The following is a 22,821-nucleotide window of genomic DNA, read 5'->3' on the forward strand; positions in this document are numbered from 1 at the left end:
AATACATTGACTTTGTTGTCCTTAATCCACTTTGGAAGCATGCTTGGGGTCATTGTCCATTTGGAAGACCCATTTGGGACAAAGCTTTAACTTCCTGACTGATGTCTTGAGATGTTACTTCAATATATCCACATACTTTTCCTGCTTCATGATGCCATATATTTTGTGAAGTGCACCAGTCCCTCCTACAGCAAAGCACCTCGACAACATGATTCTGCCACCACCGTGCTTCACGGTTGGGATGGTGTTCTTTGGTTTGCAAGCCTCCCCCTTTTTCCTCCAAACATAATGATGGTCATTATGGCCAAACAGTTCTATTTTTGTTTCATCAGACCAGAGGGCATTTCTCCAAACAGTACGATCTTTGTCCCCATGTGCAGTTGCAAACCGTAGTCTGGCTTTATTATGGCGGTTTTGGGGCAGTGGCTTCTTCCTTGTTGAGCTGCCTTTCAGGTTATGTCGATATAGGACTGTGGATATAGATACTTTTGTGCCTGTTTCCTCCAGCATTTTCACAGGGTCCTTTGATGTTGTTCTGGGATTGATTTGCACTTTTTGCACCAAAGTATGTTCATCTCTAGGAGACAGAACGCGTCTCCTTCCTGAGCTGTACGATGTCTGCGGGGTCCAATGGTGTTTAAACTTGCGTACTATTGTTTGTACAGATGAACGTGGTACCTTCAGGTGTTAGAAAATTGCTCCCAATTGCTCCCAAGGATGAACCAGACTTATGGAGGTCTATAATTTTTTTCTGAGGTCTTGGCTAATTTCTTTTGATTTTCCCATGATGTCAAGCAAAGCAACTACATCCACAGGAACAGCTCCAATTGACTCAAACTATGTCAATTAGCCTATCAGAAGCTTCTAAAGCCATGACATAATTTTCTGGAATTTTCCAGGCTATTTAAAAGGCACAATCAATTTAGTGTATGTAAACTTCTGACCCACTGGAATTGTGATACAGTGAGTTATAAGTGAAATAATCTCTGTGAACAATATTTTGTTCTTGTTAATAAAACACTTGCGGAGTGGTGGAAAAACAGGTTTTAATGACTCCAACCTAAGTGTATGTAAACTGTATATACTTTATTCTATACTATTCTGCTGTGTCATAGTCTATGCCGTTCTGACATTGCTCTTCCATATATTTATATATTCTTACTTCCATTCCTTTTTCTTAGATTTGTGTGTATTGGCTATATGTTAGATACTGCTGCACTGTCGGAGCTAGAAACACAAGCATTTCGCTACTCCCGCAATAACATCTGCTAAACACGTGTATGTAACCAATACAATTGTATTTGCATACTATGGTAGACCTACAAATAAATGTATGTTTACTATGATAACTTTGTAAATAATAGCATGTATTTATTCATATTACTCTACTGTGAAATGATGAAAAAGTGTTGTACTGTAAATATGCAACCATTAAAAAAATAATTCCCATGAATGCGATCATTTTATTTATGGAAATAAATCATACCCACATTCAATAATACTATAGTTTACTATAGAACACTACAGTACTTAGTATAGAATGATGTACTACACTGAAGTAAACTGTAGTATACTATACTTCACACTGTATTGCTATGCTAATATTTTATCTGTATATACCCACCCATTCCCCTCCCCCATAACACAATTTGCTGCCACCCATGAGTAAGAAACCTACATGCCAAGTATGGAGTATATATTCCCTAGAAGTTATTGAAAGCCACATAACAGCTGAATTTAACTGTTCAGTCCCCAGTCCTACCAACCTATACGTTATGGAACATTTTTGCTTTTAGTATTCAGTTGGTTTCCACAATGCAATGTACAAATTTGTACAAAAATCTGTTTAGTTCAAATCTGTACTTGAAAAGAATATCTTTGAAAATGAAATTGATACCTACAATGTGGATTCCTTCACCTCCAGTGTCCATTATCAGATTCACAACTTAACAGTTACCCTATGGATAATGCAGAGACGGTGTCAGTATAAACATTCCACACAGCAGGAAGGTTTGACCCTTCGCTGATCCCTGCCCCCTTGGCTACTGTTGCAACCTTGGACAACATTTTCAAGGGAAGCCCAAAGCCCAAACTTTTATGTTTTTGCACAAAAACACGACATTTTAGTAATTTAGCTCTTATCCAAAGCAATTTACAGGAGCAATTAGGATAAAGTAAATTGCTCAAAGGCATCAGACTTTCCACTTAGTTGGCTCAGCAGCCAACCGATCGCTGCAGCTGTACTTAGTCTATCGGTAAATAGCCCACCCATTTTTACCAACCTCATCCCCATACTGTTTTTATTTATTTACTTTTCTGCTCTTTTGCACACCAATATCTCTACCTGTACATGACCATCTGATCATTTATCACTCCAGTGTTAATCTGCAAAATTGTAATTATTCGCCTCCCTCCTCATGCCTTTTGCACACAATGTATATAGACTCCTCTTTTTTTCTACTGTGTTATTGACTTGTTAATTGTTTACTCCACGTGTAACTCTGTGTTGTCTGTTCACACTGCTATGCTTTATCTTGGCCAGGTCGCAGTTGCAAATGAGAACTTGTTCTCAACTAGCCTACCTGGTTAAATAAAGGTTAAATAAAAAAATATATAAAAAAACAACAACCTTTCAGTTACTGGCCCAACACGTTTAACCAGTAGGTTATATGCCACACAGTAAAGTCTGCAGAAACACTACAGTGAACCCATACAGAGAAATAGTATATTACCATATATTTAACATGTTTGTACATGTATTTACATACTGTATGTAAATAACATATCTAAATATACAGTATGTTTAAGCCTTATATGATCTTCCATTGAGCTTTGGATTTGAAATAACACTGAGGTTAAAGTGCGAACTGTCAGCTTTAATTTTAGAGTATTTCCATACATATTGAGTGAAAGGTTTAGAAATTACAGCGGTTTTTGTACATTGTCCCCACATTTTAAGGGACCAAAGGTATTGGGACAAATTCACTTATATGTGTATTAAAGTAGTAAAAAGTTAAGGATTTGGTCCTATATTCCTAGCACACAATGACTACATCAAACCTGTGGTTCTACAAATGTGTTGGATGCATTTGCTGTTTGTTTTGGTTCCGTTTCAGTTTATTTTGTGCCAAATACAAATGAATGGTACATAACGTATTGTCATTTTGGAGTCACTTTGACTGTAAATAAGAATAGAATGTTTCTAAACACTTCTACATTATTGTGGATGCTATCATGATTAAGTATAATCCTGAATTAATTGTGATGATGATGAGTGAGAAAGTTACAGAGACATAAATATCATACCCTCCAGGAAATGCTAACCTCCCCTGTTATTGTAATGGTGAGAGGTTAGCAATTTTGGGGGGTATGATATTTGTGCGTTTGTAACTTTCTCACTACAGTATTTATACCGTAGTAAACTATAGTATTTTTCCATGTATTGCTGTCCCCCCTTTAACAAATTATTATATGGAATATCCCTGACCCATGATGGAGTAGGTCAAGCCTAACTATGTATGGAATTTCATAAGGATCATCAAGTGATAAATGTTCAACTTCTTATTTTTGGGCGATGCCAATTGGTCATGCGTAATGCCTTGCCAAAAGCCCAGGGAGGAAGTGAGAGTTAGTATTGGAAGAATGGAGGAATGAGCTCAGTCTGAACACACACAGAGTTATGTCTTCCTTTGCAGACACCTGGCTCTGGTGCCAGAGAGAGTGAGATAAAGCAATATCCATGTGGATAAGGCTGAATCCTGACGAACTGCCACTAAATGACTAAACACCTGCATTTCATATGGTAAATCAAACATGTGCATACAAACTTCTGAAAAGCAATGCCATTAACAAGGGACAGTTGACAAGATGGTGAAATACTAGAAATCGGATGCCTTGTCATAGAGAAATGGGGTCCTTTACTTCAACCATTGGATTTCGTGACACACACCCACACTGATGCATTTGCCTGTCACTGTTTTTGGACCTACTGTACATCAAGCTGTAACTTAAAAGTCAGAGAAGACACATACTAGCTTTTGCACCTTGTCGTTTGAGGAAAACATAACAGCCAAGACGAAAACCAACCAAAGCATTGGACAGTAACATCTAACTAATTGGGCTGAGGTCATAATAATACCCATATTCCAAGTATAAACTATAAATACGTTTAATGACCATCACAGCCGTCCAAATAAGGCATTATTCATTATCCCCTCTGAAAAACAAAGTCCCAGGACAGAGAAAAGACAGGGTAACCTGAACCAAATGCTCTGAAATAGGACACATTTAGTAATGCTGGCTCGCTCAGTTTCCTTCCCTGCCAAACAGCTGGCCTGGGTACGTTTAGCCAGGAAAGCCTGATCACTCCTGAAGCTCCATGATTGAAGAGAGGGGAGATATGCTGGCCTAGTGATGGGCTAGGTTGGTAGGCGAGCCTTCGAGTGGATTGGGATCTGTCAGCAAAAGTGCCACCTCAACCAGTAGAAGAACCCAAACAAAGACTTGGGGAAAGATCTAAGTACAGAAAAAAAATCTGTGTATTGGTTTATAGGCTATTGATGGTCTGACTGAAGCAAGGATGGATTTGATCACACCCCATTTAACTGCATCTCTAAGGAACCAGCTGTTCTTGGCTAAGGGTGGGTGGAGATTGAACACAGAGCAGCAGAGTCAGCAGATTTCCTCCTCATCTCAACCCAACAGAAAGAGTTCATTTTCTCACAACACCTCATATTCATATCACTTCCAGTGATGCACAACGAGAGAGTTTTCGAAACTACCTCCCAGAGCATGGAACATTTTATTTCAACTCAGTCCTTTCAGCAAGCAAATTTTTTTTTCTTCCCATAAATCGAAACATCCTCAGAAATGAATGGGAACTGATGAGTTGAATTTTAATTGATGAGTTGAATTAAGAATTTTCATAAAATTGCAGAATTAAAATGAAACTGACTCCAACCCTATGTCCTACTCATTTACATCGACACATAACGCAGATGTAGAACGCAGAGCTAAAAGTAATATAGGAATCCAGACACACCGGATAGTCATTAATCCTGGCATAAGGACTTGGAATCGGTCTGCAGTGTGAGTAACCGAAGTACAAAAATCCTTCCATCACAGCTGCTTCTGATAAGAACTTCCTCTAGAAGTGTGACTACCTCAGATGCCAGACCTGATGTGTATAAGTAACATGTTCCATTCTGGTGTGCACCAGTCTTTCTTTACATTACATAATATAAAGGACTTGGTCTGAACTGAACTGGGCTGGGCTAAGCTCAAGTAGAATGTTATAATGGATGGTGTTCCTGGTTCACACATGCATAGGGAAGATCACTGTCAAATCAAATCAAACTGTGTTTGTCACATGCCGAATAAAACAAGTGTAGACCTCACTGTGAAATGCTTACTTACAAGCCCTTATCCAACAGTGCAGTTCAAGAAGAGTTAAGAAAATATTTACAAAAGAAACTAAAGTAAAAAAATTATAAAAATGAATACCATAAAATATCAATAATGAGGCGATGTACAGGGAGTACCGGTACCGAGTCAATGTGTTAGGGGTACAGGCTAGTCAAGGTCATTTGTAAATGTAGGTAGGGGTGAAGTGACTATGCATCGATAATAAACAGCGAGTAGCAGCAGTGTACAAAACATATGGAGTTGGGTGTCAATGTAAATCATCCGATGGCCATTTGATTAATTGTTGAGGATCAACATGGCAGACGTGTTGTTGCCTACCCTTACCACCTGGGGGTAAGGGTAGGTAAGTCCAGGATCCAGTTGCAGAGTCAGGATTTTAGTCGCCTTAGCTTAGTGATGAGTTTTGTGGACTCTGTGGTGTTGAACCCTGAGCTGTAGTCAATGAACAGCATTATCACACAGGTCTTCGTTTTGTCCAGGTGGGAAAGGGCAGTGTGGAGTGCGATTGAGATTGCATCATCTGTGGAACTGTTGGGGCGGTATACGAATTGGAGTGGGTCTAGGGTATCCGGGAGGATGCCTTTGATGTGAGCCATGACCAGCCTTTCAAAGCACTTCATGGCTACCGACGTGAGTGCTACGGGTCGGTAATTATTTAGGCAGGTTACCTTCGCTTCCTTGGGCACAGGGACTATGTTGGTCTGTTTGAAACATGTCGGTATCACAGACTCAGTCAGGGAGAGGTTGAAAATGTCAGTGAAGACACTTGCCAGTTGGTCTTTCGCATGCTTTGAGTACATGTCTAGGTAATCCATCTGGCCCGCGGCTTTGTGAATGTTAACCTGTTTAGCGAGAGCGTTATCATAAAGTCATCCAGAACAGCTGGTGCTCTCGAGGCATTTAGCTCATCTGGTGTCACTGGGCAGCTCACTTCTGGGTTTCCCTTTATAGTCAGTAATTTTTTCAAGCCCTGCCACATCCGACGAGCGTCAGAGACGGTGTATTAGGATTCAATCTTAATCCTGTATTGACGCTTTACTTGTTTGATGGTTTGTCTGAGGGCATACTGGGATTTCTTGTAAGCATCTTTACTGTCCTGCTCCTTGAAAGCGGCAGCTCTAGCCTTTAGCTCGATGGTAGCCTTTAGCCACTAGGAGCGCCGCTTCTGGATGAGCATTTTCTAGTTTGCTTATGGCCTTATAGAGTTGGTTGAGTGCGGTCTTAGTGCCAGCATCGGTCTGTGGTGGTAAATAGACAGCTACGAATAATGTAGATGAGAACTTTCTTGGTAGATAGTGTAGTCTACAGCTTATCACAAGGTACTCTACCTCAGGCAAGAGATACCTCGAGACTTCATTAATAGTAGACGTTGTGCACCAGCTGTTATTGACAAATAGACACACACCCCCACCCCTCATCTTACCAGACATAGCTTATCTGTTCTGCCGGTGCATGGAAAATCCTGCCAGCTCTATATTATCTGAGGTTTACATGTGTATGTGTGGGAGTGGGATAACTGATAGGAATATCAGATAATACACTAATCATGTTTAGTTCCTCACCTTCATAGATCTGAATATTGCTACATTAAGAATCATAATTCCATTTTTATAGCAAGAGCTTAAAATGTATGCCTATTTTTAATTGTATGGTAAGCCAGTGTGGACCAAACCTATTGTGGCTCTATTTCCTGGATACATTTTCAGTGGGCTCAGTGAATCTCCAGGGCTTCTTCACAATAAGCCTTTGCATGCCACCAAGGAGGCCTAGTGTCTGAGCCTGAGGAGGTTGCGTGAGGTATGCAGATATATCAGGCCCAAGGTAGGAGAGACGTTGATATATAGATGTTGGCTTAACTGATGTTGTGCTCAACAGTCAATCGGCAATGGCACATACGGGAAATACTATCCTTTCGAGAGTCAATCCACGAAAACCAATAGAATATGAGTATTTTAATCTGTATCAATAATATACATGTGATCTGAGTTTAATACATTTATGAAAACCTGCAGAACAATGTCTGGTAAAAAATTATCTATGGTTTTGGCTTTTTTTAAATGCAGAAGGGTAGGCTCTTGAAAAAATATGACTAATATAATGTTTGTGGGAGAAGCCCACAATATCCAGATACATTGGAGTTTGATTTCACATTAACAAGAGATGATTCCTAACTGCTAACACATGTGCAATACTGTGCTGCACTTCATCACAGAGACTGTACTTTTTCCAGGTTAGCAGAGTAAAAGTGACAGTGAGGAGGAAATAAAGAGTGGGAGAAAGAGAGGCCCACATAGAAAATGACTACAGTTTACTGTAGAATACTATACTACTTCCTATAGAATTCTCAATCATGTGTAGCACTTACCATATCATTTTGTAGTATATGGTAAAAAACTACAGCACACTGTAGTATCCCTCAAATGTGTAGTGCTTACTATAGAATTTTGTAGTACTGTATACTGTAGAATACTATACTCCACACTGTTGTATCCGTCGATTGTGTACTGCTTACTGTAGAATGGTGTACTGTAGAATACATATTTAATTTGCATATGCCCATTTCCCTCCCCATATCCTAATTTGTCTCACCCATTGAGTTGAGTGAGAAACCTACCTGCCAAGTATCTATGTAGACCATGATTTCACAATCTCTGTCCTGGGGCCCCTGCTGGGTGTATGTTATATCTGAAAAAACAATAAAGTAAATACTACAGTAAATATAGTAATACTACTGTAGTATTTTGTCATGTGGGGCAAACAGAGAGAAAGAGGCAGATCGCTCAAGTGACTTTGAAATTGGACGTATAGATGTTGCATCTAGCAATACAATTCAGTACAGTAACATCACACAAACATGCATTTCTCTGGGAGACACTGGTGGAGAACCTGACGCTGTACAAGTTGTGGTTGTGCAAACCCCAACACTGAAAAAAAAGAGGTAAAAAATGCTGTATGCATTTTCTGTTATGCTTTGTGAATCAATAATTATTTTGTTGGTAATCAACCAAAATAGTTAGCTTAGCTATGTTTGCCTGTTCAGCACATTGCCTGCCTATATACAGCATTGATTTCTATCTAGTGTGAACTACCCACCAGAACGACTGAATGAATACCCAGTGTTACGAAGCCCTTTTGGCCCGACAGTCTAGGGGGGGGATGGTAATGAGACCCGTAACAACTCAGGCAAATTATAATAGTGACAAAGTAAAAGTGTGAACAAAATAACAAGGACAACTGAAATCTACCGTCAAACTCAAGGTTTATTTGAAAACACACGGTAATGGGGGGGAGCAGGAAAAGGGGCTGAGCTGGACCCAAGGAAAGAAACAATAAGAATTTAAAAACACCCTTAAGCTAGAGTAGCCTATTTCAACAACAGCTAACTAACTAACTAACCAAAAATACAGTGGGTGGTCCGCCCAGTTCTAACTAGTGTATTTAACAAAGTCTACCTACGGGTAGTGTATGCCCATGGGCGACTTGTCTTGGTTCCCCCTTTTCCCACCAGCAAACAAACACCATAACCAAAAACAATACTCACAGGTGAGGACAAAGTGCTATGGAGGTGCTCAAACAAAAGATAGCTCAATACATAAAGAGTGAAACAGAGAGATGTACAGACATGGCATTTACATAGAGATTGAGCTCTAGAGCAAACAACTGACAGGGTTTTTAAACCAAGGGAAAGGAACTGTGATTGGGTAGGAAACAGGAGAAGGTGTGTCTTCTGATTGATGATTGATTGTTGACTGAATGGGGAGTGATGATTTTCACCTGTGAGGGGAGAAGGAGAGAAAAGAACACAGGATACACACACACACACACACAGGATACACACACAGGATACTGGTATCCGTCACACCCAGCATGGTCAGTAAAGTAAACAATGGGTCATCTGCATGACATATTGGTGGACTATGGGCGATCAAGTCACAGGATGGTACATTAGTATGACACATGTTCCACTGGTTGCATTAAAGAATATAAGGTGGTTGAATTTGGATACAGTGTGTACGTTCTCACAATAATGTATTCATTTTCCATAGATATTATGTTATCAAATGAAAATCAACATTTATTTGGCATAGGCATAGGATGCAGGCTGATGTATACTGGAATATCACATTGCATTGTACCATGTGCAATTGAAGTAACAATTTGTTTCATGTTTTCCCAACGTCAACCTTAAAATGTCCAGGATAGCTCGGACCTGTTGGATGGCGGAAACAGTCAGCCGTAGATGATGAGGAACATCCTAACCCTTCAGCTGCACTATATGCGTCAGCGGTGTCCATGTGACGTTGTACCTGCCTACACCAGAAACCAACCACATCAACTCTACTTCTTGTTAATTCAATTCACAAGAACTCGCGCGTCAGCCATCGATCATTTAACCTCTGTAGCAGGGCTGTAAAAGATGCACTGCGGTCATACCGGCTCTGGTGACCTCCTAGTAGGGAGTGAAAGGTGGGAACCAGGAACAGCACATAACAGTTTGTGACCTGTAGGTGTGGGACCTGGCAACACGGTTGTCATTCCAGGCCGCTGTATGTGGCGAGTACTGGCCTTCCGTGATCCGCTGAGGCACCATGTAGGCTTGTCTTTCCTGGGAGCTGGTAGTTAGCTAGATATGTCCTGCCTTGTTTGTGTGTTTTATTTCAGCTACAAGTGTTCAGTTGTCATTGTAATTGACTCTTTTGTTGTTGTTGAAAACAGTCACTTATACCTTGTAAAGTTTTTATTAGTGAATTAAGTGGATTTTTCACAACAGAGATTTGTGGTCAGTCTTTTCATGCAACAAGAAGTCCAAGTCATCCATTGTTCTGTTACTCCAGCAGTGTTGATGCTGATCTCACTGAAACGTATTGAAATCCCTTATTAGCACAAGTGTCAATGGCCTTCACGAACCAAATTTGTATAGTATTGATTCTAACTCAATGTAATTGTATATTCATTTCTCAAGTTTCATCAGTAAAATACTTGTAACAAGCGTAATGTCTGACATTCTGTATGAACATAAGTTTCCTACCAAACCCTTTGCACTGATGTTCCTGGAAAAACTCTTGCTTGGTTGCTAGTGGGACAGGAGGGACGAGTCTGAGTCTTTGGGGATTGTTGGCACTGTGTGGGAAAACATCAAACGAATTGTTACTTCAATAGTATCCAGTACAATGCAATGTCATGTTCCCGTATATACCCCACTATGTCCTGTGCATATGACAAATAAACGTTAATTTTGATAGCATAATATGGATGGAATATGTATTGTGTTGCTTTAACCAGTGTAACACGCTATGGTAACCATCCAATTAATTGATGGTCCATACTCAACCAATACATTCTGAAAATATTCAGACCCCTTCACTTTCTCCACATTTTGTTACGTTACAGCCTTATTCTAAAATGGATTTAAAAAACGAATCCTCATCAATCTACACCCAATACCCCTGCCATGACTTCCGCTGAAGTCGGTTCCTCTCCTTGTTCGGGTGGCGCTCGGCGGTCGGCGTCGCCAGTCTTCTAGCCATCAGCGATCCACTTTCAATTTTCCTTTTTTTTGTCTTGTCTTCCCACACACCTGGTCTCAGTTCCCTCCTTACATGTTGTGTATTTAACCCTCTGTTCCCCCCATGTCTTTGTGCGGAATTGTTTATTGTAAGTGCATGTGCACGGTTTCTCTGGAGCGCGATGGGTTTTGTACCCATTTGTTTGTTGTTCTGGTTTCCGGTGGTTTTATGAATAAAACTGCTCCGTTGACCCAGTTTTGCTCTCCTGCGCCTGACTTCCCTGCCGCCAGTTACGCACTCCCTTACAACCCCATAATGACAAAGGGAAAACAGGTTTTTAGAAATGTTTGCAAATGTATAAAAAATACACAAAATAAATACCTTATTTACATAAGTATTCAGACGCTTTGCTATGAGACTCGAAATTGAGCTCAGGTGCATCCTGTTTCCATTGATCCTTCTTGAGATGTTTCTACAACTTGATTGGAGTCCACCTGTGGTAAATTCAATTGATTGGATATGATTTGGAAAAGCACTCACCTGTTTATGTCAGATCCCACATTTGACAGTGCATGTCAGAGCAAAAAACAAGCCTTGAGGACATTGTCCGTAGAGCTCTGACACAGGATTGTGTCAAGGCACAGATCTGGGGAAAGATACCAAAACATGTCTGCAGCATTGAAGGTCCCCAAGAACACATTATTAAATGGAAGAAGTTTGGAACCACCAAGACTCTTCCTAGGGCTGGCCGCCTGGCCAAACTGAGCAATCGGGGAGAAGGGCCTTGGTCAGGGAGGTGACCATGAACCTGATGGGCACTCTGACAGAGCTCCAAAGTTCCTGTGTGGAGATGGGAGAACCATCCAGAAGGACAACCATCTTTGCAGCACTCCACCAATCAGGCCTTTATGGTAGTGGCCAGACGAAGCCACTCTTCAGTAAAAGGCACATGACAGCCTGTTTGGAGTTGGCCAAAAGGCACCTAAAGGACTCTCAGAACATGTGAAACAAGATTCTCTGGTCTGATGAAACCAAGGTTGAACTCTTTGGCCTGAATGCCAAGCGTCACGTCTGGAGGAAACCTGGCACGATCCCTACGGTGAAGCACGGTGGTGGCAGCATCATGCTGTGGGGATGTATTTCAGCTGCAAGGACTGGGAGACTTGTCAGGATTGAGGGAAAGATGAACGGAGCAAAGTACAGAGAGATTCTTGATGAAAACCTGCTCCAGAGCGCTCAGGACCTCAGACTGGGTTGAAGATTCACCTTCCAACAGGACAACGACCCTAAGCACACAGCCAAGGCAACGCAGGAGTGGCTCCGGAACAAGTCTCTGAATGTCCTTTTGTGGCCCAGCCAGAGCCCGGACATGAATCAGATCAGACTTTTCTGGAGAGACCTGAAAATAGCTGAGCAGCGACGCTCCCCGTCCAACCTGACAGAACTTGAGAGGATCTGCAGTGAAGAATGGGAGAAACTCCCCAAATACAGGTGTGCCAAGCTTGTAGTGTAATACCCAAGAGGACTCAAGGCTGTAATTGCTGCCAAAGGTCCTTCAACAAAGTACTAAGTAAATGGTCTGAATACTTATGTTAATATGATATTTCAGTTTTTATTATTAATACATTGAAAAGATTTCTACAAATCTGTTTTTGCTTTGTCATTATGGGGTATTGTGTGTAGATTGATGAGGAAAAAACGATGTAGTCAATTTTAGAATAAGGCTGTAACTTCCATGTCATGCAGATGAGCCATTGTTTACTTGACTGACCAAAATGGATATTCATTCCGTCTTTCTGGTGGGTAGTTCACACTAGATAGTAATCAATGCTGTACTGTATATAGGCTGGCAATGTGCTGAACAGTCAAACATGGCAATCGACAAAATAGTGCGCTAACAAAATAATTATTGAATCACAAACCATTACAGAAATTGCATACAGCATTTCTTACCTCTCTTTCAGTGTTGGGGTTTACACAACCACAACTTGTACAGGTTCAGGTTCCCTCGAAATCCACCAGTATCTCAAATCAAATCCAATTTTATTAGTCACATGCGCCAAATACAGCAGTGAAACCGTGAAATGCTTACAAAAGTAACAAATAATTAAAAGAGCAGCAGTAAAATAACAATAGCGAGGCTATATACAGGGGGTACCGGTACAGAGTCAATGTGCTGGGGGCACCAGTTAGTCGATGTAATTGAGATAATATGTACATGTAGGTAGAGTTATTAATGTGACTATGTATATATAATAACAGAGAGTAGCAGCAGTGTAAAAGAGGGGAGGGGGGGCGCAATGCAAGTAGTCTGGTTAGCCATTTGATTAGATGTTCCGGAGTCTTATGCCTTGGGGGTAGAAGCTGTTTAGAAGCCTCTTGGACATAGACTTGGAGCTCCGGTACCGCTGCCTAGCGGTAGCAGAGAGGACAGTCTATGACTAGGGTTACTGGAGTCTTTGACAATTTTTAGGGCCTTCCTCTGACACCGCCTGGTGTAGAGGTCCTGGATGGCAGGAAGCTTGGCCCCAGTAATGTACTGGGCCGTACGTACTACCCTCTGTAGTCGGAGGCCGAGCGGTTGCCATACCAGGCAGTGATGAAACCCATCAGGATGCTCTCGATGGTGCAGCTGTAGATCCTTTTGACAAATCTTTTTAGACCTCCTGAGGTGGAGTAGGTTTTGTGCCCTCTTCATGACTGTCTTGGTGTGCTTGGACCATGTTCGTTTGTTGGTGTCACTGAGAAATACATGTTTGTGTGATCTTACTGTATTGAATTTTTTAGCTAGATGCATTTTTTTGGGTGGTCCTGGGCCGAAAATGCTGTCGACTGCCTAGATAGCTAGTATTATCATCTACAAACTAAAGACAGCCAAGACAGCCATGTCAACAATCTGCATATCTTGCTTTAGATAGCTAACATACATTTGTTGAAATTAAGGCATTGGGCATCTTGTGGGGTTTATGCAGTGTAGCGACATGATTCTATTGTTAGATTAATTTGAGTACAAAACAGTAAGTATTCAGAATATGTTAGTAGCCTTATTAACTAGCGTGAACATTGAACACACTAAGATCAGAAGCTGACGTAGCTTGCAGGCTAAAAACGCAACCCAGCACTTCCCTAATGTTACCAGTCCATGAGAACAGTGGCAATTTCGCAGTCACTCTTTCACCTTTCAAAATGTATTCCAATATTAATCTTGTTTCTCGATTGGTCATGAGCAGTCTTTTTCCTCGCCTCTTTTGCTCTTTTGCAGTCGAGCTGATTCAGATCCAAGAACCGAGAATGATGCTTGTTGGCTTCGTCTGCTTTGTTTGTTTTTGGCAGCTGTAACGTTAGGTTGCAAGTGGCATTCACTTTTTCTCCAGCTCCGGAGCCGCATGGTCATTTGATTAGGTGGCGAACAGCCAAAGTTGGCACAATGCTCAACCGCCTTCTTTTCGTTCAAAGTGAAAACATTTCTGCTTTAACTTCGAAATTTGACTATTGGAGAAACATTACGATGCTGAGCAGGAGGAGTCAACCCAGGGTGTCAAAAACACTTTTGGTGTTTGGAGCAACTTTGAATATTTTTGAAATGTGGATAAATGTCTAATCCTGCAGTGAGACTGTGAGAGCCTGTTGATACCAGAGCCCCCATGTGGACTAGCATAGGGTTGCAGTGCAAACTCTTCATTGTCACACTCCTTCAGCAAGTAAGGAATCATACAGAAAAGGACTTGCACTATTGAATTTTCTTACGCCATTGCCCTCAACCTCAACAGCTTCGTTAAGCGTTTAAGAAGAGCTACCGACTGTGGTTGATGATATGCTTTACAAAGTAAGTACATGAAAGTCTGAGGCAATATTGTGACAGCTCACTGAGAGATGTCGATCTTGCTTTGTTATCATTCGTTCATCTAGAATTTGTTATTCGGGTGTTTAATCGACAGAAGGAGGGCTGATCAGATAAATACATACTATGTACACAGTGCACACAGTGCACAAAACATTAACCCCCCCCCATGGACTCTACAAGGTGTTTGAAAGACTTCCACAGGGATATACTGGCTCAGGGTAGCGGCAGGGAAGCCTAGTGGTTAGAGAGAGTTGGACTAGTGACCAGAAGGTTGCAAGTTCAAACCCCTGAGCTGACAAGGTACAAATCTGTTGTTCTGGCCCTGAACAGGCAGTTAACCCACTGTTCCTAGGGTGTCATTCAAAATAAGATTTTGTTTGTAACTGACTTGCCTGGTTAAATAAAAAATGTTGACTCCAATGCTTCTCACAGTGTTAAGTTCATTAGATGTCAGTGGACCATTGTTGGCAGACATAGGAAACTGTAGAGTGTGAAAAACACTGGCACATACTTTACTACCATACCCTGTTTTGAAAGCACTTAAATATTTTGTCTTGCCCATTTAAACATTGTCTCAATTGTCTCAAGGCTTAAAACTCCTTCTTTAACCTCTCTCCTCCCCTTCAGCTACACTGATTGAAGTGGATTTACATAACAAGTGGCATCAATAAGGGATCATGGCTTTCACCTGGATTCACCTGGCAGTCTATGTTATGGAAAGAGCAGGTGTGCTTAAAGGAACATTTTTTTTTAAATTGTTGAGTTCATGTTCATAATCTTCAGCAACACTCCACAATCAACATATGTGAATTTGCGCATTTTGATGTTTTGTTGTAAAAAAAGACAGGGAAAGAGCTCTCAGTTTTTCCAATGACATCTTCAACCAATTCGTCGGGAATTTGTAGGCATTTCCTACTCACAATTGGTCAAAATCACACAATGCATACCAATGTTGTCATTGGAAACACTTATCTTCCTCTATCTTTTTTAACTACAAAACATAGAAATGCATCATTTTATGTTGATGTTGGGGTGGTGCTGGAGATGAGGAATATGTTGAAACGTTTTGAAGTTTCCCTTTAATATTTTGTACACTCAGTAGGCTATGAATACATCCCTGGTGGGGGGTGACAGGCTGAGGTTGTTCATGGGTGGATGTATTGTATGTAACAGGACTTGGGTTGTTGTTTGCAAAAGAGATGTCATTGCTGTTGTTCCTAAAAAACAACCACACAGTGGCAGCATAACATCAGCTAATGCTTGAAGAACACAAGTTCTCTCAATAAATTCAAGTTCACGCAAATATTTTACAAGCAACTCCTACTACAACATACTGAGATATTGTACTTTCTGACAAATGGATTTTAAAAAACGTAATGCATGCCAGGTAGAACACATTGACATCTTACAACATTATCTGCGCAGAGTTCAATCTGAATACTATTGTCGTTATTCATCTCTTAACAGACTATTTCAAGATGAACAAAGGTTATTTAAGGAGAGTGATGCTCCAGGTGCTCCAGGTGAGTGAAAACATTTGTAGTTTGTAGTTTGTGTGAGAGAGAGAGAGTGGGTTGTTTGTCTGTTGCCAGTAGCCAACCACCTCTTGTTTCAGGAACACGAGCACTGGGGGAATTCATGTGCTTCATGCCAGTGGAAACCTGAACGGGAGCCCACCACCACCGAACCTGAACTTCACTTCACTTGTAAACTTCACTTGCAAGTTGCTCACAAATAGTTACCATTTCACTGAACAACATTCTCTTCTCTACTCTCCAATCCTCTCCTACTCTCCAGTTCCCTGACTCTCATCCTCTCCCACGTTGACATCCATCCTCTTTCTCTCCTTTCCTCTCTTCTCCAATCCTCTCCTCTCCCCTGCCCTCTCCTCCATCTCTCTGGTATTGCTTCTTTCCCTAAGCCAGTAAATCACTGAGCTTCAGTGAGGCTGTGAGAGAGAGGAGATTACAATGGAGGGATGAGGGAAGGGAGGAGAGGAGGAGGAGCTCTTCCTGTTGTAGTGACCACGTGCGCCTCCTGCCTCACTGCATCACTCTCAGACCGACAGCAGCATCATCACAACAGCAGCAGCTATTGGCTCCTTCCACATAGTGAGTGAGAGTGCAGCTTCACTCCCTCTTCCTCTCCCCTCTCTCTCTTTTTCTCTCTCTCGTTGTGTCTCTCAGATTAAAAGGAGTTCCTGTGCGATAAGAGCACGTTGGTGGAACACCCACACGCCTCCACTGCATGGCTCTCACAAAGGTAAGCAGCAGACTGAGGAGAGAGATGCTGGCTGGGTCAGGAGGATGCTGCTTTGGGGAGGTGGTGGTGATAAAGTTCAAAATGGGTGGTTAGGGAAGTGATGCTCTTCTGTCACTGCTTCAGCCAAGATGCTGTTTTGGTAGGAGTTAGGGAGGGAACTGCTCCTAGATTGTGAAGCCAGATGCTGCTTTGGAAGTTGCTGGGTGGGGAAACATGGTTGGCTGTGTCCGTCCCTGTGGTTCAGCTTTGACAGGTGGAGGGAAACAAGATAAAGTTGCAGGGCTGTCATTGATGCCAGGCTGACCTGCTGCCATTGTGGTTAAAAGAGGCGGGGGGCTTTTAGGTGAAATATCACTTTTTGTATGTTTCAGAAAGGTGTATTCATTTTGGGGTATGCAATGAATTTGCGAATTGCATTTTTCGTATCATGATTGTCATATTAGCCCAGCCTTTTGCAGTCGATTTGGCATTGTTTAGTTCAGCAGTAGAGTTGCCGAGCTGAGGGGAGCGCATGTGTTTTGTTTGTGTTCAAATCATGAACAGTACACTGCCAGTTTGAGCTTGCAGCCAGCAGCAGGCTCAATCCCCTTAATGAAATAACAACAAGACAGATGCTTTCCACTGGGAAATTAGCATTATGCCCATTTGCTGTGTTCTATGACAAATAAATATGACAATCATATTCCATTACACACATGCATACCATAGGCAGCGCTAGAGCTGTTGAGCCCATATGTAGAAAATAATCCACTACTGCTAGAGTTACACTAAGCCCCTACGAGCAGCAGCATCCCACACAAAAAAGAGTCGAATAGGGAGGGGTGCATGCATACATGATGAGAGACAGAAATAGACACAGAGAAAGGAGATAGATGGGGTGAGAAAGAGTGAAGAGAGAGGGGGGAGGAAATTAGAGACGGGGAAGCAGTGTGGCGTGGTGTGGAGTAGGAGGCTGAGAACAGGTGTTAGCCGTACAGCCGTCTGTAATGCTAACCAGTGCCCTGGCCTCACCCACATCACTCAGACACACAGAGATATCTGTCTCCGTGAAATGGGAGGCCTGGCCTCTGGAGAGAGAGAGAGAGAGAGAGAGAGATGCTGACTGGGTTGCTGTGATAAACACAGTGGAGAACAGACCATCCTCACTCAGCACACTGTGACCTTGCTGTAGCGTTCTAGCAGACCTTGGGGCTGGATGGATGTCAGGGATATGGTATCACAGGAAAGGGACACAGGCTGATAATGATACAAAGAGAGCTCACAGTCAAAATCTCAACAATCTAAAAAAGACCATGACAAACATAATACATATGAGTAAAGCACTCATGTTGAATCAAATCACAGCCAACTATGTTAACCTAATGATACATTATTAACCCGAATCTCTTGAGGAACTTGGAATACTGTATATGAGCTAACCATAGGCCTAAAATGCTGATTGTGTAATACAAATGCAGTAGAAAGACCAAACTCAGATTGTATCCTTACCTTTGCCCAGTCATATCCATTAGGCTGTGGAGTTTGTGTTGTGATTGTGTCTGAGCCTCTTAAGGCCTTTGCAGATTGTATGATTTTATGCCACAATTTTGACTTCCCAAATAAATGGCCATGTCATGGGCAAATTCTTAGGTTGTGAACGATTGTTGGACGTCTTGGCTCGTTCAGTGTGACAGGGTCTAGGTCTGCCGATTAAGTACCACTAGGTGCGGTCGTAGGCTCTGACAAAGTGATGAGGCCCATACACAATCATGACTCACCTACAGTACTGTAGGTCTTGTATTCTATGTGAAACTAAAAGATTTCTGGAGCTAGACAAGTGATACGGGGATTTGAGTCTGAGGAGGTCAGATGGTCCCTATAAGGATAGTTTCTTACCCCTCTATCTGCGCTGGAGACTACCCTGGTTTATACGCAATGGAAAACGTTTTAAGATGTGTGTTTCTTATTGGACAGGTCCAGGTAGTCCCTTCCTGTTTCAGGCCATTTCCTTCCATTTGGTGCCTAATAAATAAAACCCTGGTCTGCGGTTCAGATCTGCTCAAACTATCTCAGAGCTGTCAAAACAAATCCAGTCAAACCAATGACCAAAAAAACAGCAAAGGGGTGAAGGTCCGGATCACTGGGAACATGTGCCATCTCACTTTGCCTCAGATGCATGCCGATTGAAATGTCAAAGGGTTCCACAGGTAGAGGAAGAGCAGGAAGTCATCCATTAATAAAGGAACCAAGAGGGAGATAAGGTGGGATGGAAATGGAGCGTGGGCAGTGAGAGGTCTGTCGTTGTTCTGGGGTTATGGAAGGAAAGAGACTTTCTTCCTCCTACATGACTCAAAGGAAATACCTGTTTTTGATGATCAAGGGCTCATAAGGTTGATGAGTCCATGCGTCAACTACCACAATAGACCTGTTTGTACTGTATTGACATACCGTACTAATCTGGTTAAAGGTGTAATGGTGACACTGATTTCCCTCTTTGTTCAATGCTAAGAAGTTGGTTTCTCCCATGGGAAAACAGGGTTCAGATCCCGCATGTGACAATGACGTCCAACGCGGGGTGGTCTCTCATGGGGGAGGAGGTCAAAGGGGGTGAATATAAATCAAACAAACTGTTTTTGGTCACATACACGTGTTTAGCAGATGTTATTGCGGGTGTAGAGAAAGGCTTGTGTTTCTAGCTCCAACAGTGCAGTGATATTTAACAAATAATATCTAACAATTTCACAACAATACGCACAATACACACAAATCTAAGTAAAGGAATGGAATTAAAGAATATGTAAATATATGGACGAGCAATGTCAGAGTGCCATAGACTAAGATACAGTAGAATATAATATAATACAGTATATACATTTGAGATGAGTAATGCAAAATATGTAATCATTATTGTGGCCAGTGATTTCAAGTCTATGTATGTCAATCAATCAATCAATCAAATGTATTTATAAAGCCCTATTTACATCAGCCGGTCACAAAGTGCTGTACAGAAACACAGCCTAAATCCCCAAACAAAAACTCCTTAGAAAGGCCAGAACCTAAGAAGAAACCTCGAGAGGAACCAGGCTCTGAGAGGTGGCCAGTCCTCTTCTGGCTGTGATGGGTGGAGATTATAACAGAACATGGCCAAGATGCTCAAGCGTTCATACATGACCAGCAGGATCAGATAATAATAATCATAGTGGTTATAGAGGGTGCAACAGGACAGCACCTCAGGAATAAATGTCAGTTGGCTTTTCATAGCCGATCACTCAGAGTTAGAGACAGCAGGTGCGGTAGAGAGAGAGTTCAAAACACCAGGTCCGGGACAAGGTAGCATGTCCAGTGAACAGGTCAGGTTTCCATAGCCGCAGGCAGAACAGTTTAAACTGGAGCAGCAGCATGACCAGGTGGACTGGGGACAGCAAGGAGTCAAGGCTGAGTATAGCCCCGGACAAGGCCGAGTATAGGCAGCAGTCTTTAATGTGCTAGTGATGGCTATTTAACAGCCTGATGGCCTTGAGATAGAATCTGTTTTTCATTCTCTCGGTCCCAGCTTTGATGCACCTGTACTGACCTCACCTTCTGGATGATAGTGGGGTGAACAAGCAGTGGCTCGGGTGGTTGTTGTCCTGGCTTTCCTGTGGCATCTGGTGCTGTAGATGTCCTGGGGGGCAGTTTACCCCCGGTGATGCGTTGGGCAGACTGCACCATCCTCTGGAGAGCCCAGCGGCTGTGGGTGGTGCAGTTGCCATACCAGGCGGTGATACAGCCTGACAGGATGCTCTCAATTGTGCATCTGTAAAAGTTTGTGAGGGTTTTAGGTGCCAAGCCAAGTTTCTCGCCTCCTGAGGTTGCACCTTCTTCACCACACTGTCACTGTGGGTGGACTATTTCAGTTTGTCAGTCATTTGTACTCCGAGGAACTTGAAGCTTTCCACCTTCTCCACTGTGGTCTCGTCGATGTGGATAGGGGGTGCTCCTCTGCTGTTTCCTGAAATGCACGATCAGTTCCTTTGTTTTGTTGATGTTAAGTGAGAGGTTATTAACCTGGCACCACGCTCCCAGAGCCCTCACCACCTCCCTGTAGGCTGTCTCGTCATTGTTGGTAATCAAGCCTACTACTGTTGTGTCATCTGCAAACTTGATGATTGAGTTGGAGGTGTGCAGGGTTATGCAGTCATATGTGAACAGGGAGTACAGGAAGGGGCTGAGCACGCACCCTTGTGGGGCCCCAGTGTTGAGGATCAGTGAAGTGGAGGTGTTGTTTCCTACCTTCATCACCAGCCTGGGGCGGCCCGTCAGGAAGTCCAGGATCGACCAAGTTGCACAGGACAGGATTCAGACCCAGGGCCTCGAGCTTAATGGGTACTATGGTGTTGAATGCTGAGCTATAGTCAATGAACCGCATTCTTTTTTTTATAATATGTTTATTATTTTAAAATAAAAAATCAGATAAAAAAAACAGCAATACTAACAATGACATTCATTGTACTGTTGAATGGGATGGCCAATTTAGAGGACAAAACAAAACTTAACTCACACATACACAAAATAAAACAAAATCCTATTCGGTGGTACATGTATATGAAGACAGCATATAGTCATTACAAGCAGTGTAGTTCAGCCCAAAATAAATGTTGAGTGGAGTACAGCACAGAGTAGCAGCAGATCGTCAACCCAGTTATGAAGCAGGACTAGACCATTTATCCAGTATCGGCTGCCATATTTTGTAAAACATTGGACTTCTATTGGAGGTATTATATTGAATCTTTTCCATATGTATTACATTCCCTAAATCCCGTAACCACATTTCAAAGGTAGGTACAGTCTCCAGTTTCCAAAATTGCAATATGAGCCTTTTGGCTAATAGAGTACAAAGAGAGACAGCTTTCCCTTCGTGGTTATTCCCATCAACTGTACCAAACAGAGCGGTCAATGGGTCTGGGGCTAGAACTCTATCAAAGGCTCTAGATAAATAATCAAAAATGAGAGCGCAGTAAACATGTAACTTAGGACATGTCCAGAATAAGTGGGTCAACGTCCACTCATCCTGCTTGCACCTCTCACACAGTGGTGAGGTGTCCGGGAATATATTATGCAGTTTCACTTTTGAGTAATGTAACCTGTGTATTACCTTAAACTGTACAAGGTTGTGTCTGGCATTCACTGAACTGTGGTTTATCTTCCTGAGAGCTTCTACCCAGTCCTCATCTGAGATTTCTGACCCAAGTTCTTGTTCCCAAGCCCTTTTAATGGTGTCTGTGGATACCTCTATGTGGGCCTGTAGCACATCATACAGTCTAGAGACCGACCCTTTTGAATGGGGTTTGACAAGGATCAAACGATCTAATGTAGGACTATTTGGCTTCATGCCATACTGTGGGATATGTGTCCTTACGAAATTCCTGATTTGGAGGTATCTGAAAAAACGTGTTGTTGGCATGTTGAACTTTCCCTGTAATTGTTGAAATGAAGCTAACTGACCATCTATGTATAGATTACCAATTGTTGTGAGCCCCTTCTCCCTCCACTGTGAAAACACCACATCATCCAATGCGGGGTGGAAAGCATGATTCAGGCAAATCGGGCTGTCAATGTATACAGTGGGTATGTTTAGAAAATACCTCATCTGTTTCCAGATCCTAAGCGTATGACAAATGACTGGGTTTGAGTCATAAGTGGAGTTTTTCACATATGATGGGCTATTAACAAGTGCAGGGAGTGAGGAACGTTGACAGGAGGCCTGCTCAATCAAAAGCTATGCAGGCATATCCTTCTGTCTCATCGCAGGTAAGCTTTCCCTCC

General features: G+C 42.2%; 1 protein-coding gene across 1 annotated transcript in view; it reads left to right on the forward strand.

Moving 5' to 3' along the window:
* The first annotated feature begins 16,848 nt into the window (after window positions 1-16,848).
* The window catches only part of coro2bb (coronin, actin binding protein, 2Bb), a 46,260-nt gene continuing 40,287 nt past the window's right edge, over window positions 16,849-22,821 (forward strand). The window contains exon 1 of the mRNA XM_064930495.1: window positions 16,849-17,037. Within this exon, the coding sequence (XP_064786567.1) occupies window positions 17,023-17,037 (15 nt within the window). The 5' untranslated portion in view covers window positions 16,849-17,022. The remainder of the gene's footprint in view (window positions 17,038-22,821) is intronic.

Source organism: Oncorhynchus masou, chromosome 22, assembly GCF_036934945.1.
Source record: "Oncorhynchus masou masou isolate Uvic2021 chromosome 22, UVic_Omas_1.1, whole genome shotgun sequence".
Lineage (NCBI taxonomy): Eukaryota > Metazoa > Chordata > Actinopteri > Salmoniformes > Salmonidae > Oncorhynchus > Oncorhynchus masou.